The sequence below is a fragment of the Vombatus ursinus genome, unplaced genomic scaffold, assembly GCF_900497805.2.
Source record: "Vombatus ursinus unplaced genomic scaffold, bare-nosed wombat genome assembly UNPS02014812.1, whole genome shotgun sequence".
Taxonomy (NCBI): Eukaryota; Metazoa; Chordata; class Mammalia; order Diprotodontia; family Vombatidae; genus Vombatus; species Vombatus ursinus.
The window spans coordinates 90,287,278-90,304,658 of NW_020954590.1; the positions used below are offsets into that span (position 1 = coordinate 90,287,278).

General features: G+C 34.4%; 1 protein-coding gene across 1 annotated transcript in view; it reads left to right on the top strand.

The window, feature by feature from the left end:
* LOC114054097 (phosphatidylinositol 3,4,5-trisphosphate-dependent Rac exchanger 2 protein) overlaps positions 1-17,381 on the top strand; it is a 385,890-nt gene that overhangs the window by 174,486 nt on the left and 194,023 nt on the right. Inside the window, exons 13-16 of the mRNA XM_027877211.1 lie at positions 3,792-3,895; positions 4,659-4,708; positions 11,302-11,377; positions 16,296-16,368. Of these exons, the coding sequence (XP_027733012.1) occupies positions 3,792-3,895; positions 4,659-4,708; positions 11,302-11,377; positions 16,296-16,368 (303 nt within the window). The remainder of the gene's footprint in view (positions 1-3,791; positions 3,896-4,658; positions 4,709-11,301; positions 11,378-16,295; positions 16,369-17,381) is intronic.

The window sequence follows — 17,381 nt, forward strand, 5'->3', positions numbered from 1 at the left end:
CTCTCTCTCTCTCTCTCTCTCTCTCTCTCTCTCTCTCTCTCTCTCTCCCTCCCTCCACATATTCTCCCTCTGGGATTTCCATGGTTTCAATGATCATTTCTATAAATAGACTTCCCAAATTTGTATCTCCAACCCCAACCTCATTCCAAGCCCTAGTCTTACATTTCGAAAAGTGCTTTAGTTATTCTGGTTATTTTCAAACTCAACATTTCTAAAGCAAAATTTATTTATTTCCCAAATGAGCTCTATCTACTGACTTCCTTATTTTTTCTAATAGAATCAGCATCCTGGTAGTTACCCAGGCTTGAAAAATTGGACTCATTTTTAATATCTTTCTCCTCTTACTTGCTGTATACAGATATGAAGTCACATTGATGCTATTCTTATGTCTGTCCTTACTTTTCCATTATTGTGCTACCATAATAATTCAGATTCTCATTATCTTTCACTGGAACTATGTAAGCAACAATCAAACAATTAAAATAACTGCGGTCTCTGTCTTTATTAGTCCATTCTACATGCCATTCTCAGATAAATTTTCCTAAGCACAGGTCTGACCATATTATTCACAGGATCATAGGATTTAGAAGATAAAAAAGGTGATATAAAGATCATCTAGTCAATCCAATCTCATTTTATAGATGAGGAAGCTAATAGATAACCTTGAACCCAAAACTTCTGATTCCAAATGTAGTATTTTCCTTACTACACTGTATTCCTTTGCTCACAGAGTTTTAGTATTTCTTCATTACCCTACAGAATTAAGTCCATGCTCAATCTGGGATTCAAAGTGTTCACAATGTAGCTGTGAGCTGCTTTTCCAGCTATATGTTCTTATGTACTCTATGAATTATTGTGTACCAGAGTACACATTCTTCCCTCAATTCACCACTTGTTTTCCTGCTTTTATCCCTTTTATTATGCTGTTCTCTCTACCTAAAATGCCCTACCCTTTCATCTGTGCCTGTTGAAATTCTACTCATCATTCAAGGCACTTTTCAAATGCTACTGCCTTCATATAACCTGATATCCACAGCCTGATTCAATTCAATTAAACAAATATGTATTAAGGGATCACTTTGTACAAGGTATTCTTGAGCTCTTCTTCCTCTGCAGTCCTATAATATCTTATTTTTATTGTACTTAATGCATCCTACTTTAAACTTTATTTGTGGATCTATCTTATCCCCTCCCACAGAAGATTAAAGTTTTTTGAGGGAAGGAACGATATCCTACTCATCTTCTTATCCTCCAGACTGACTTTTGCTAGCTATTAAGTACATTTTTGTTGATATTGAATTGTTGAATATTTTTGATATTGAATGAAGTGAATCATATTGAAATAGGACCACACAAAGAACACAATGCATTTTCCCATACTCAGTTGCAATGAAAATTTAAAGTTGATTTGTGGAATTGAAACTTTTGAGTAATGACTGCAGTTATCATAATAGGAGTCATATAATAGGAGTCATAATAATAAGAGTCAATTAATATTGTAATGTTTAGTATTGTTAAGGTTTTTTTTTTCATAGTTTGATTATAGTAGACTGTACCACCTTTATCTGGAAATCACCATTCAGAAAATCTGATTGAGTTATGTTGCAGAATCTCAGGTTATATTTATGTTGAAAAAACAAATAGTGACTTTTTTGCCAATAGAAAGCTTTTTTTTGTCAAAAAATTATCTACAGATATTTAAATCTTTCCACAAAATACACTAATCCCAACACAGAGTTAAAAGAAATACATTATATGGTTTCACAATAAATGAATAATTACATTAGAGTATAGAAACATGAGCCAGACATGCTACTTTCATTAGTATGTGGTCCCAGCTGTGTTTCAGTGAAAATAGAATTCTTAAAATAAAGTTGAATGAACCATCTGTTTTAGAGAGAGTGAGCAAGAAAAGTTGGCTATTACTGTTATTATTCACATTGCAAATATTGCTGAGAACTTCACCAGAGGCAAGGCTTAATACAGTGGACATTGTTTCCTTCAGCTCATATGCTCTCTCTGTGGTATTTAGAAAGAGTTGGTTTCTTTCTTCTTGCTTTGTTCAACATGTTCTGAGTACAAATGCTTCAGCTCACTACATGGGAACTCAGAAACCTAATGACAGGGTTACATTGTTGAGTCAGTGGCAGTACTGAGAACACGAAAACATTTTTTTTTCACATCAGAATGACATGAGAATCTGCCGATTAATTAACTAGGTACTTTGCTATTATATATGCCAGCAAAATAGAAAGAGGCTGAGTAGAGGCGACAATGATTCTGTATTCAGACCTTTGTCCTGGATAAGAGTTATATGAAATTCTTCTTGGGCTGAGGGGAAAATCATTGAGGGTCTGCCTGGAACTTCTGGCCCACTAGTCAGAAGAGACTCAAAGTAACTACATGGTTGTCCAAAGTGCCAGTTGGTCTCAAAACATTCTGACATTATGGCAGAGTTTTATGGTAGCATTTTAAATATCTTATGAGAATAGGAAGAATAGTTGGGAAAAAAATGACTTACTTTGAAACATGGCAGGGGACTCAAAAAACTTTTTTTGAATTTTCCCTTTATTTTTCTTTCATGTTCTTCTGCCTTCTGGATTCCTGTAGCTTGGCCCATGGAGGAAGTGCCAGTGGTCTGGGGGAATCTATCTGCTTATAACATTACTTTCTCATATATATGGATTTGAGCAATGAAGATAACTGGATAGAATTGGGGGAAATAGATAAACTTTTAGATATTTATTTGTATTAAACCCATCTTTAGAGTTTGATCCACCTCTGCCAAGTGTACCCATATGGAACTCATGTTCCTTAGTGATTTAGATAACTTCCTGTCATTCTGACATTTCAAGCAAATAACTAAAAGGTCTAATCTTCCATTTAGCCATGAGCTAGAGCTAACTGAATTAAGTGATTAATTGTGTAAATGTTAACTCCTCCCTTATAAAGAACATATTCAAATATAAATTATTTGAGTTTTAACTTAAAGTGTTTATTTTTCTTATAAGAGCAGCAATCACCATATGAGACTAGTTATAATGGGATTGTGCAGCTTAGAGAAGGGAAAGCTAAGTCTAGTGATTTTCTGCAGTTATGTGTATGAGGAAGATAGATATTCTGAAGTTAGAGATCAACCGCCTTTAGTTTCTATTGAAGGCAGGCCAAGAAAGATTTATACTATAATGTGAGGGATTTAGCCTAGAGGTAAAAAATGTATATTCATAGTCAGAACTGTTAAGTTTTGGAATACGTGATGCAAGAATATTTTGTGGTATTGTCCAGAGTGCTTAAAATAGGTTGGGTTATCAGGACTGGTTTAAGTGAGATTTTGACTAAATGGCTGAGTTGAGTGGGCCCACCTGGGTAGGTAGATAAACATCTAAAGTCTCCTTCAGGACTAAGAAGCAGTCAGTAATTTATTGAGTTCCAAGCATATAAAAAAGCAATGTCATAAGTTTTGTAGGAATATAAAGTATAAGACATTGTCTCTAGGATTCTATTATTTTATCCATTAGGATAATTTTATGAACTATCTGCTACTAATCTGTATCGGTCTTGCAAATTGTACCTCAAATTTAAGGAATTTTTGTAATTTTATGAAAATGATCAACCAATTAATTTTCTTATTCCTCTTGTTATTTAGTTAAGAAATTGAAATTTGTTTCCTCAAAATAGAAGTTTTAAGCCTTATAGAACATATACATCATGATTAAATTATGTTGGGTTATATTCTTCATGACTTGTATTAGCAATTCAGAATATTAATACATCATTTATTGTTCTTTTAGTTACGGATAAACATCAGTTCAAACCAGAACAAATGTTATATAGATTTCGCTATGATGATGGGACGTTTTATCCAAGAAATGAAATGCAGGATGTAATTTCCAAGGTAATACACTCTCCCCACCACCTTGTGTTAATAATGGATTTACCTGTTGTGAATCTCTATTAAGACATGATGTTTTTTGAGAGATTGAAAAAAATCACTGAGGAATTCTTCTAGTATGGTCAATTCCAAAATGGAGTATAAGAATGAACCTTTTCTTTCTTCTAGTTTTTTTTTTTGAATGTAGATTTAAGAGGCTTGAGTTTATTCTCATGCAATAATCTTGAAAGAATCAACAAAACTGAATCACTGAAGATTCTAGATGCTGGTATATGTGTGTGTGTGTTTATGTATACTTATATGCATATGTATACATATCTATATAAAACTTTAGATATAGCCATTAAATACAAATGAACAATACTACAAAGACATTGGAACAATAGAACTGCCAATGATTCCCTTCACAATTTCTCTCTGTTTAGAGTATAGAAGTGCATGTATAGAAAGGGAGTAGCAAATATCAGTGCTTCATTGCCTATATTTATAAGAAACTATGAGGACATTTAGTATATTTAAACTTTTTTCTATTTCAACAAAGCATTTCTATTTTAAGAAAACATTTGAAATCCTTTGTCACATTACAGTCATAAATTCACAGTATAATTTTCATTTTATAATTTTATTTTGAAATTTATGTGATATGCTTTAATTCAGATAAGTTCTAATTTTTTGGAATTTGCATCATTATGTAAATAAATACATTTGTTATTGGTATGGCCTTGGAGTGACCTTTCTTGATCTGAAGTATCTTTATTTTACCCAGGGTGTGAGGTTGTACTGCCGCCTTCACAGTCTGTTTACTCCAGTGATAAGGTGAGGCCAATTACTAAATTCTCAGAAATATTTATGTTGTGTGTTCTGTAAATACTATTAATCTAGAAACTTTCATTTTTCAAAGGTGAAAAGTTAGAATTGAAAGAGATTAGATTAAATACCTGTTCTAATGTGGTTAACTTTTAACTGTCCTAGGGCTGATGATCTAATTTCTGTAGCCTCTGGAGTCTGTGCTTTTTTTTAAGCTATGTCAAGTTAACAAGCATTTATTAAGTACCTACTATGTGTCAGGTACTGTTTTAAGTGTGGGGGATGCAAAGAAAGATGAAAAATATTCCCTGCTCTCAATAAGCTCACAATCTAGTGAGGGCAATTATATAGAAACAAGATAGATAAAGCATAAATTGGAGAGAATCTGAGAGAGATAGCACTAAGATAAAGAGGACTAGGTCTCTAGATTCTATTTCATAGTACCTCTCGACACCTTTCGGTCATTAGAGCTTTGTAGGTAAGCAGGGAAAGAGAAATCCAAGTGAACAAAATTTTTGGTGGTAATTATTCTGGGCCAGTTTAGGTCTAGCCAGTTTATCTAGTTTAGGTCAATCTATTCATTCAAGTTTGGGGTTGTAATGCAGTGCAGCAGTGTTCATGGATCATTGAAATGTATTAAACAAATCCTTGATGATAAAATCAAATTGCTGCTTCCCTAGACCCTTACGTACACCACAACAATGGCTGTGCTAGATCTGACAAGTATCGCTGGAGGCCAGAGATAATTCTGCTAAACTTCCAGAGCACTGCTCCATCCAGACTGAGCCTTTTATTTTCCTAGTCCCAAAGAACAGCCAAGTTCCAAAGACTGTCTCCTTGTGCTCCTAAAGAAAAACTACCACAGCCTATAGAAGATTTTAAAAAATGTTTCTACTATCATAATATAGCACTTTGTAAAAAATAGGCACTCAGTAGATGCTTCTTGACCTGTCCATTGGATGAGAAATGGAAATCATTGCCTGAAGTTTCAGGACGGTCTATTTTATTTCTCTACTTAGCATGTGTAAGCAGTGCTTTTTTCATGTTTATTTCTTTATAGTAATTCTTTACTTAGATAAAGGATCATCATTTTAAAATTTAAGGTTTGGCAGAGAAGACAGGATTTGTATTCAGAAAATCTAGGTTTGAGTTTTGGGTCTTATACTTAAAGAGTTGTTTTATTTTGAGCAAGACACCTAGCCTATGGGACCTCTGTTTCCTCAGTTAAAAAATGAAGGATTGGGATTGGATGGCTTTCTAAAGCCATCCAGACCTTCCAACTCTATGTTTTTATTAAAATTAGAATCACTTCACACATAATGGGTCTAATTTTACTTGCTATTAGTTTATTATCTTTTGAATATTCACATATTTTTGGAGCAGTTAGAGTGACTACTATCTCTGCTGCATAAACATGGTAGGGAAAATATATAAATAGGCAAATATTACTCCAACATTAAGAAAAGGAATATTCAATCAATCAGTAAGCATTTATTAAGCACCTGCTCTGTGCCAAACACTAGCCTAAATACTTGATATACAAATACAACAATGAAACAGTCACTGCCCTCAGTGAACTTACATTCATCATGATGATGGTTACAGTACATTCACAGTTAAATAAATATAGGTTACATTTGATATAAATATACAGTGATTTTTGTTCAGTCATTTTTTCAGTCTCCAACTCCTCATTTGGGATTTTCATGGCAAAGATACTGAAATGGTTTGCCATTTCCTTCTCTAGCTCAGTTTACAGATGAGGAAACAGAGGCAAATGGGATTAAGTGACTTTCTCAGGGTGACAAAACTAGTAATTGTCTCAGGCCAGATTTGAACTCAGGAAGATTAGACTTCCCAACTCCAGGCCCAGCACTCTATCCAATGTTCAGGAAAGATCTTTTCTCTTGAAAAAATGAAACTTGAGCAAGCCTTGAAAGAAATTAAAGGTTTCAAGAGGTAGATTTGAGGAAGGAGAATACTAGACAAAGGGACAACTTCTGCAAAGACACATGCTGGAGATGATATGTTGAGTTAATCAAGTAAGCCAGTTTGCTTACAGTATAGGGCAAGCAAAATATCATCAACTTGGGCATATAGGCTGGAATTACACTGTGGAGGTCTTTAATTGCCAAAGAGTGAGATTTGATTTAATGCTAGGGACAATTTTGGGAACTACTGGAGCTTTTGGAGGGACAAAGTCAGATTTGCTTTAGGAATATCATTTTGGTGACTGTGTGGAAGATGGGTGAGAAGGAAAACACTTGTGGCAGAGTGCAAGTAAGAAACTATTTCAGTAATCTAGGTGAGAGATAATCAAGGCCTGAGCTTGAGTAATGGGTGATTGGAACAAAAAGGGTTGGATGTTGAAGAAGTAAAATTGACGAGACTTAGAAAATGACTGGATATAGGAGGTGAATGAAATTGAAGATTTGAGAATGACTCCTAGGTTTTGAAGGTGAGTGACTAGTAAGGTTGTACTTCCCTGGACAGAAATAATAAAATTGGAAGGAGGAGTGGTTTGGGGCTAAAGATAACAAATGATAAAGTGGACATAGGGAATATAGATAACTGTTTTCTGTCAGTTTGGCTTTGAAAAGAAAGAATGAAATAGGATGAAAGCTTGAAGGTTTTTTTTTTTTAAGTATGGGAGAGATTTGGGCCAGTTTGGGAGAAGCCATTGTGTAAGGAGTTAAACATTATGGAGAAAGAGATGTTGGTAAATTCAGATTCCTGGAGGGGATAAGAACAGATGAAATCAAGAGCGTAAGTAGAGGGATTGGCATTGACAGGGAGCAAGCAGAGTAACCTTATCTTTTGAGATTGGAGAAAAGTAGATAATTGGGGGTGGGGTGTTGAGGGGTATTGAAATTAGTTTGAAGTATGAAATTGAGGAGAAGGAGCACTGAATGGATGGCTTCAATTTGTTTCAGTAATGTATGTCACAGTCCTTTGCTGAGAGGGAGTGGGTAGAGGTGGTCACGTAGGTGGCTTGAGAAGAGAAGAAACAGTCTGAACCAGACCCATTGGAGACCGCAGTAGAGTGCTGGTCAGGGTAGAGTAAAAGAATTGATATAAGCAGTAAAGACCCAGTTGAGATTAGATAATACAGATTTTTTTTTTGGTAATGAATCCAGTCAGCTCTGTAATGTGAATTCATTTGATGAAGTTCAGTAGTATGGGGGTAGTGGTAGAGAAAGTAAATGGTTGACTGAAGGTTCGAAATTTGGAAAGGAACAACTGGGTGTAGAAAAGATGAAGGACAGGGAGATCTGGAAGGACAGAGTATGATGGCCAGAGAGAAATTTCAGAGTTATGAATTGTGGAGTTGGAATATTTGTGGGACATGAGATAATGATAATGATAATAATAACAATAGATTATTTTATAAATATAATATGATACAAATATAATGTATAAATTAATATTTAAATATATAACATAACATAAAATAAATACAATAACTATAAATGATATACATAATTATATAAATGATAGACATTTATATAACACATCAAGGTTTTCTAAACTCTTTAAATTGTTATCTTATTTTATCCTCCCAATGATCCTGAGAGGTAGTTGCTATTATTATTCCCATTTTAAAGATGAGGAAACTGAGACAAACATATTAAATGACTTGCCCTGGGTCAAAAAATTTCTAAATGTCTGAGATAGGATTTGAACTTGGTTCTTCCTACCTTGAGATTCAGCACTTTATTCACTATACCACTTAACTTCAAGAATGGCCACCCCTGTATGCGGAATGAAGGTGCAGATCATAGGACTTGAGAAGGTTTGATGAACTGGGAAGCAAGGATATATGAGAAGACAATGATAGATAAGATGAAAACTCCAGACATAAGAGAAACAGTTGAATAGCACAAATACCTATGTTACAAATCAATCTTAGATGGCATACTAAATTTACACTCAATTGACTATATAGTGTTTTTCAACCTGATAAAGTTCTTTTTAAAATAAAAGGAAAATGGTCTCAGTTCTTGGAGATAAAACCCAAATATTTGAATTAAAGTTTAAATTTTTTTTTCCTGATTTTCCAAACTAGCTTCATGCCTAAAATGAAATACTACTTCCATTGTTTTCAGAATGTATATGAAAGACCCCAGAAGGAATTGCAGAAGTGGGTTCCTAAGGTATTCTTTGAATGTTCTGAAGGGGGATTAAAGACTTCCACCTTGCTATCTGAAACTATGAAGAAGGGAATATCAATCCCTTGAATCTGTTTTCTCAAGAAGATAGTTTCCTATATGGAGGGAGGAGGACATCTCTTTGGGAAGGATGATTGTATAGGCAGGGGTGATTTCAGAGTGGCCTTAGTTTAGATGAAGATAAGCAGATTTAGTATCTTTTCTCAACTTCTACATTCCTGAACTCCCTTACTGACTAGCCATTTTTTTTTTTTTTAGTATTTAATACATTACTTTGTAGTAGAGCCTCTCATTATTTTCACTGGTTATTTTTGCAAGTGAGAAAATTGCATTTCATTTTTTCTCTACAGAGTCAAAATGTATTTATTTGCTACCAACAAAAACTCTGTATGCAAAGAGATGTGAGGAGTGGAATAGTTATCAATACTGTTCTGTGGTGGAAAGATAACTGGATTAATAGTCAAAGGACTTGGGTTTGAATCCTGACTGCTAATTGTGACCTTGGGCAAGTCACTTCAAAATTCTGGGACAATTTTTCTCATTTATAAAATGATGGGGGTGAGTTATATGATTTCTAAGGACTTGAGTCCAAATCCCATGATCTTACAATTTTAACTATGAAAGCAGTCATATTTTTATTATTTTTTCCTTCCTGAAATATCTGTACAATTACATCAAGCTCCCATTTCACCTGGCATTGATATAACTTATATGTGAGGAAATAAGAACAGAGTAAAATGTGTGTTGACATCATATTTGCAATTAAATCTCTTATCAGAAATTTGTATTTAATGTAGAACTTACCAAGAAAATAGTATTTTATTTGGCTAGAAATTGGTGTTATTAATTCTAGCCAAAGATAAATTTATGGGAAAAAACTAAAATAGATGGAATGAGTGATATTCATATTTTTAGTATGTGTTAACTCAATTTTATGAGAATACCACAGACACCCAAATTATCTAATAATAATAGGCTTTTCCTTTCAGACATATTTTGACTCAGTGGTAACTAACCTGAATTGAGTAGTAAGATTATGAGTAAGTTATTGATGTAGCCCATAATAGTAATAGCTGACATTTATATAGCAAAGGAGTTAAGTGGTTTACCCAGATCACACAGTTAGGAAGAGTATGAGGTAAGACTTGAGTCTGGGCCTTTTTGCCTCCCAGCCCAGAGCTTATACTATATAGTTTCCTCATCCTCCTTATGCCAAAAGTCTAGCATTTTTCCCATTACATAATGCTGCCTCTGGTGATATATGTTAACATGGTCCATTATACACACACATATGCAAATACACACTTATATATTTCTAGATACCATAAACAAGTATATAGAAGCACACATATACACATATACACACAACACAGTGCATGCATACACACATGCATATATATAGACATATGTTTAAATTTATGTGTGTCTATATAGTATGTATTTGTATGCATGAATGTGTATGTGTGTGTGTGTGTGTGTGTGTGTGTGTGTGTGTGTGTGTATGTATGTTATCCTAGGGATTTCAGCCGTTTATTCCGTTGGGGTTTTAGTGGTGGAAAGTACAGTAGATGACATAAAAAAATCATCATACATGATGAACAGAAGATAGAGAATGCTAAATGTAGCTAGTAAGGCTAAATTGCCTTCAGTTTAGCTTTAGCAATTATGGAAATAATGTTATTTTCTTATCCTTTTTTTATCTAGGTCTGTAAAATTATAAACTTGATTATTCTGTCCCCAGGGCTCAATTATACTTGTGGTCACTCTGTCTGCATATCTCTCTTTGTGTGGGAAAGGCATAGCTGGGTAGTTCACTGGTATGGTAATATCTACCATTTTGCCTCCTTAATTCTCCTGTTTTCCCTGGATTGTGGCCTTGCTGTGCCTGTACTAAATGCTGCCAAAATGGAAAGAACAGTTTTAATGTACAGAGAGGGACACAAGAAGACACTTATTTTCCCCACATCTATAATTCTTTCCTAGCATGTTCCTGGATTTGAAGAGAATAAATCCTCTTTTGTCAAGGAATACATTGTTTCTTTTCAGCTTTTTTATGAGGAAATAGAGTGATAATATTTATGAAAGAACTCATATAAACAGAACAGAATAGAAAATAGACATTTTATAGTCTAGTAGAAAAATCATATAAAGAAATGGGCACTGTGTAATGAACATTCTTGCAATTCATTTTTAAATCTTCTTTGGAATTGGGAGGTGGAAGACTTAATTGAGTTGATATAAATATTGTGGATACCCTTTTGAATATACTTGATCTATGGAACAAATTCTCAAAGGAGTTTCCAAGCTTTTCTGTAAGTTGAAAACTATGTGAAAATGTTAACTAGTGCTTGTTCATTTCCTTTGTTTTAAAAAGTACTTTTGTTTTTCTGTTTTTTGTTTGTTTGTTTGTTTGTTTGTTTGTTTTTTTTACAGGGATAAAGATTACCATCTACGGACCTACAAATCTGTGGTCATGGCCAACAAATTGATAGACTGGTTAATTGCACAGGTAATTAGTTTTGTTGCTTGGTGATTTGAATGGTTATTATTACTCAAAGTATTTTTTTTACATTGTATTAGAATTATGTTTATAATTGTCTTGTCCCCTACTTCAGTGTAATCTTCTAGAGAATACAGAAGTGACCTTTTTTTTAAATTTTTGTAGCCACTGAAGTACCCATTTAGTTGGCATTGAGTATTTATTGAATGAATGAATGTTTGAATAAAATGATGTGAACACAATTGTCTATTTATGTTGTTGTTCAGTTGTTTTCCGTTGTGTCCAACCCTTTATGATCTTGTTTGGGGTTTTCCTGGCAGAGATACTGGAGTGGTTTGCCATGTCCTTCCCTTGCTTATTTTACAGATGAGGAAACTGAGGCAAACAGGGTTAAATAACTTGCTCAGAATTACACAGCTAGGAAGTGTCTGAGGCCAGATTTGAACTCAGGAAGATGAGTCTCCCTGACTACAGGCATAGTATTCTATCCACTGTACCACCTAATGGCCCATATTTATCTACATGGACATATTTATTATGAAAAGATACTAAAGAAGTAGTTCTTATTACAGATAAAAAGATGGAAAACTATTTAAAATAAATTTATTTATAATGAATACTATAGAAGGGTAAGAGATCATATTCTTACCCTCCTGAGTGGCATGTTATTCACTGATTTATTTTTAAAAGATTATTGACTGCTTCTGTTTAATTTCTCTCCATCTCTATTTTCTGTTTTACAGAGATAATAACTGTGCCCTGATGTAATAAGCATTAATCTGAAATCTGTAGGTTTATATAAACCATGAATGGAAGATGATAGGAAAGTATTATGTTATTTTTGTGTTTCTGTGGTTCTCATGAGGCTGATGATTTACTTCTATGTTAAAAATATCTTTGATGTCATCAGAGTTAAAAAAAAATTGTACTTGTTCATAAGGAATGAGAAGCACATAACTTTTTTCTTTTTTAGAAATAATCAAATAATTCAATAAATATTTATTGAATGCCTGTCACATTCAAGGCAGTGTATTAGGTATTGAGGTCAAAAAAGCAGAAAATGGGCACCCTCAAAGGAATTTATATGAAAGAAATGACAATATATTCATATGTAGGTAAGTATATTACTAGGTAGAATTTGATGAGTAGAAGGTAGAGATCCTGATGAAACGTTCTAAAATAAATTGACTGAGAATGATAGGAGGATACTTTGTTATTAAAAAACCAACAGGGCAGCTAGATGGCATAGTGGGTACAGCACCAGCTCTGGATTCAGGAAGACCTGAGTTCAAATATAACCTCAGACACTTGACACTTACTAGCTGTGTGACCCTGGGCAAGCCACTTTACCCCATTGCCTCACCAAAAAAAAGTACAAACTAAGAAGTTAACACTTTTTGGCAAAAATGAAAGCTGATATTTCCAAAGATTTCTAAAACACTTTCAAAAACCATTTCTAAAACAATGGTACCTAAAGCATTTTCATTAGGGTAGAATGTGACTTATAAATTAACATGATTCAGTTAGCTTTATAATTTTATGTGGTTATTATTATTTTCTTTCATTCTGACATTACATAATATTCATCAGAGAAATGCATAACCAGAGTGAAAAAATGGGCCAGTCTCAAAGCAAGGGTGGAAGAATAACTGTTGAACAGCCCTATATCCCATTGGTATATGATGCTTGATTTCAAGAGAATGAGAGAGATATTCCTGGCACACTGGATGAGCTCCCTATGTTGGATTTATGGGAGGACTACAGAAGGGTTGCACACAATTAGCAGACATAGCTGGATTGTCATCTGCGTCTTCAATGGGGAAACCCACATCAATGAAATCACAGATCTATTGGAGAATTATAAAATGATATTTTATTTTCTTCTGAGTTTGTAAAAGGCTAATGCTTATCTTCTGAAGCTATATTTGTATGAGAGGATTACAGCCTCAAGATAGATTCATAGAAGCGTGACTGGAAGAGAGCCTAGATCTCATTTGAGGGATGAGAAAGATGAGGCTCCATTATAGCCATCTTAGTGTTTGAAGGGTCGTCATATGGAAGCTAGATAAGGCAAGTTCTTGCTTGACTGCAAAGGACGCAAGTAGGAGCAACAGGGAATTTGCCAAGGAAAAGATTCAAACTTTCTATAAGGTAAAACTTCCTGATAATTAGAACTGTGTACAGACTGCCTTGGGATTTGATTGGTTCTTTCTCTAAAGAGGTCTTTAAGCAAAGTCTAGACAAACAGCTATTTGGCTTATTGGGCAAAGGGATATATTTGTTTTGATCAGGTAATCTTTAAGGCCTCTTCCAACTCTAAATAGAAAGGTAGGAGATAGCATATTGAGTTTGGCGAATAGCTGGTTCAGATGGATCATATTAATAAGTAAAGAGAAATAATGTAGAAAATGATCGGAAAGGAAACTTGAAGTCAGATTGCTAAAGGCCTTGAGTGCCAGACTGAGTCTGCATTTAATTATAGATAGAATAGCAAGCCACTAAAGATTTTGGGTCAAGGAGCACGGTCAGAGCTCTGCTTTTGAAAATTATCTTGGTAGTTGTAGATGAATTGGAGAAGGAAAAGTCAGGAAGTAGGGAGACCAAGATCAAGGCTATTAAAACTCTAAGTAAGTGGTAATGAGGACCTGAACTTGAATCTTAGCATTGTAAATGGAGAGAAGGGCAAGAATGAAAGAGATGTAATGAAGGTAGAATCAATAGGGCTGGAAACTGATTGGATACGATGGTTGAGAAAAATCATGAGGCAACTAGGTGGTGCAGTGCCTAGAGTGTAAGACTTTGAGTCAGAAAGACCTAAGTTTAAATACTGTGCCAGATACTTTCTAGGTGTGTGACTCCTTAGTTTTCTTATCTGAAAACCTATACCTACCTCACAGAATTGTTGTGAGGATCAACTGAGATAATTTATATAAAGTTCTTTCAAACTTTAAAGTACTACAGAAATGCTAGCTATTGAGCAAAAAAGGATTACTGTGGAGGTTTTAAGTCTAGGTGATTGGGAAGATGTTAATGCCTTCAATAGAAACTAAAATGTTAGAAAGAAATGATGGGTTTAGGGTAGAGGCAGGTTTCAGCTACCACCAGGGCATTCTGGTGACCTGCCTGGCACATAGTAGACACATAATAAATGTTTATTGACCACTGCAGGTGTAGGCAGTTGGAAATACATGATTGGAGTAATTAGCAGCACATATGTAGGTTTTGGAATCTTCTGTATAGAAGTAATAATGAAGACTTAGTCTGGTATAGTAGAAAGAGCACTGGTCTTGGAGTCGGGGAGAACTGCATTCAACTTCTGAACCTCATTGCCCAATTTGTAAAATGAAGATAATAAAACCTGTTGCATTAGATAAACTATAAGCTCCTTGAGGGAAAGGACTGTTTCATTCTTGTTTTGGTACTGGCATGGGGGCATATTTTTTTTAGGGGGAAAGGGAACTTACAGATAGGAGAAGGGGGCCAAAAGGACAGAGAGAGAACACAGTTGAACCATGCGGGCAAAAGTTTGGAGATAGTCAGCACTATTTTATTAGATGGTATAGACATAACAAGGACAAAAGTTATAAATTACATAATTGTACAAAATACTATTGTATAAGATCTTGTATAAAATTAAGCATATATATGTGCATGTATATATGTATATATATATATTCTAAGAATTCAGAGAAAAATAAGTCAATGGGAAATAGATGACTAAGGGAAGGTTTTAGGGAAGGGTATCTAAAAATGTGTCTTAGGTAGGCAAATGGAAAAAAGGGATTTTAAGGGAAACATAGAGAGCATGACTTGTTTATAGAATAATGAAAAGAAAAGCCTGATTATTGTAGAAAGAAGTAGTGGAGAATTTGGGTAGGTGGGTTGGGGCAAGATAGAAAACCCATTTCTATTTGTTGCATTTGGAAGTTGGAAGAAATAGAATATTTTTGAGTAGAGGAATGACCTGCTGAAAGCAGAATTTGAGAAAGATTGCCTTGCCATTGATATTCATAAGACACAGGGGATGAAAGGCTGGATTCAGAAAGTCCAGCTTAGAGTATATTCTAGTAATTCCCCTATGAAGATTATTGATTGAATCCTAAACTTGTGAGACCAACAGAAAAAGAAAACTTGAAGAAGTTTTAGTCTAGCGCTACATTAAGGCTGACCCCCTCAAAGACAGAAATCTTCATGTTTTAAAAGAATTCTCTGGAGGGAGGTTTCATAGCCTTCTTAAGTTTCTGGAACATCTTTGTTGTCCCATTTGTACAATGTTGCACAGAGCGGACAGGGACTTATCTTTCTAACGTTAATAGGTTCATAACATCACAGGATCGTAGAATTACGACTGTATGTAACTGTCTGTAAGGCAGGGTTCCCATCTGTGTAATACTCTCTGAATGGAATAGTACACAAAACATAAGAGCTTATGTAACCTTATAACATTACTGGAAGGCAGGAGTCACATCTGTGTAATTTTCTTTGTGCAGATTTTCCACATTGAAGATGTGGGCTTAATAAATATTTCTTGGTCATGATAATGACAACCTCTTTTAGTACTTTGTTCTCAGTTTTGTTCTTTTGTTTTTTAACTATCCCTACTGTCAAAATCAGCAGATGTTAAATTTAAGATATTTTTATAATATGGTTGTTTATTTTATTTTTGTAATTAATATGCAGATTCATTTTATTTCTCAAGAATTGTTATATCTATTTTGCTAATTTAATGCTGAAAATAAAGATTTTAATGCTTATTTGACCATTTTCTAGGGAAAATACTCTGTGGAATGGTGGTCAAAATGTATGCCACAATCTGTAAATGATTTTTTATTGGAACATGTTAATGGGAATTAGGCACATGGGAAAGGGTGCAGCAAACTTCTCCATTCTCATTAATTTAATTGTGCCTTGCTTTTGTGGATAATAGGGGGATTGCCGGACCAGAGAAGAGGCAATGATCTTTGGCGTAGGTCTTTGTGACAATGGATTTATGCACCATGGTAAGAATTTATTTTCTAAAAGTTTACATGTTTATTCTATTGTTTTATTGTCTGGTGAGACCAACATGACTTCCTTACTAATAATGGCAACATCACCATGCTCTAGTTTTCTTTTCTGATGAAGAAGAAATTCAGAACAGGGCCAGAGTAAAGGTTTACCACTGTAGGGCCCTCCATAAATGCATTACTATAAAAGAATTATATGATAATGATATGATATGACATAATGATAACATCTGTATTCATATTTCACAAAGTGATTTTAGGGTGGTTGGTAATACAATTTTTATTTTCATTTTGAAAATGAGCGAACAGAAGCTTGAACAGATTAAATGCCTGGTCAGTGGTAACAAACAGCTTGTAAGTAGCTGAGCCAAGAAACGAACCTTCTGATTCTTCTTTAGGTCCAGTACTCAGCATCCCAAGCTCATGACAGTTGCCTTCCCTATTTCCCTATTATTGCTACTATCACCTCAGTCTTCCATCCCTTCCCAATAATTCTGCCATCTGTAGCATGTTAACATGTTGGGTTTTGAGCCTACAAATAATTCTGTCCCAGTGAAAAAGACAAGTGGGTTTATTTTTAAATTAATCAAAATTAATGGTTTTCCTAAATTATGATTAATTTATCAGTCATTTAAATTTCCCTTTAAAATTATATGAAAATACCTCAGGTTGAAATTCTATTGAAGTTTTAAGAAACTACTTAGAATTATTTAGGGAAATGATGTTATACTTTTCTCTTGCTTCATTTCTTCTAGGAATTCTAATTGATCTTGTGTCCAAGCTATGTTTTTTGTTTGTTTGTTTTCTTCTTTGAGGCTTTGCTTAGATCTGTATTGGATCATTCTGTTCTTCTGGTATCCCTTACTATGTAATAGCTCTTTATTTACTTACCCAATCTTTGAGCCTTAGTTCACAGATCAGGAGTTTGTGTTAGAACTGTGCTCTTTCCTTCCCTGCCTGATGTCCTTTCCCTGCCCCCCTCCCCAACTCCCTCCTTGCCCCAAAGG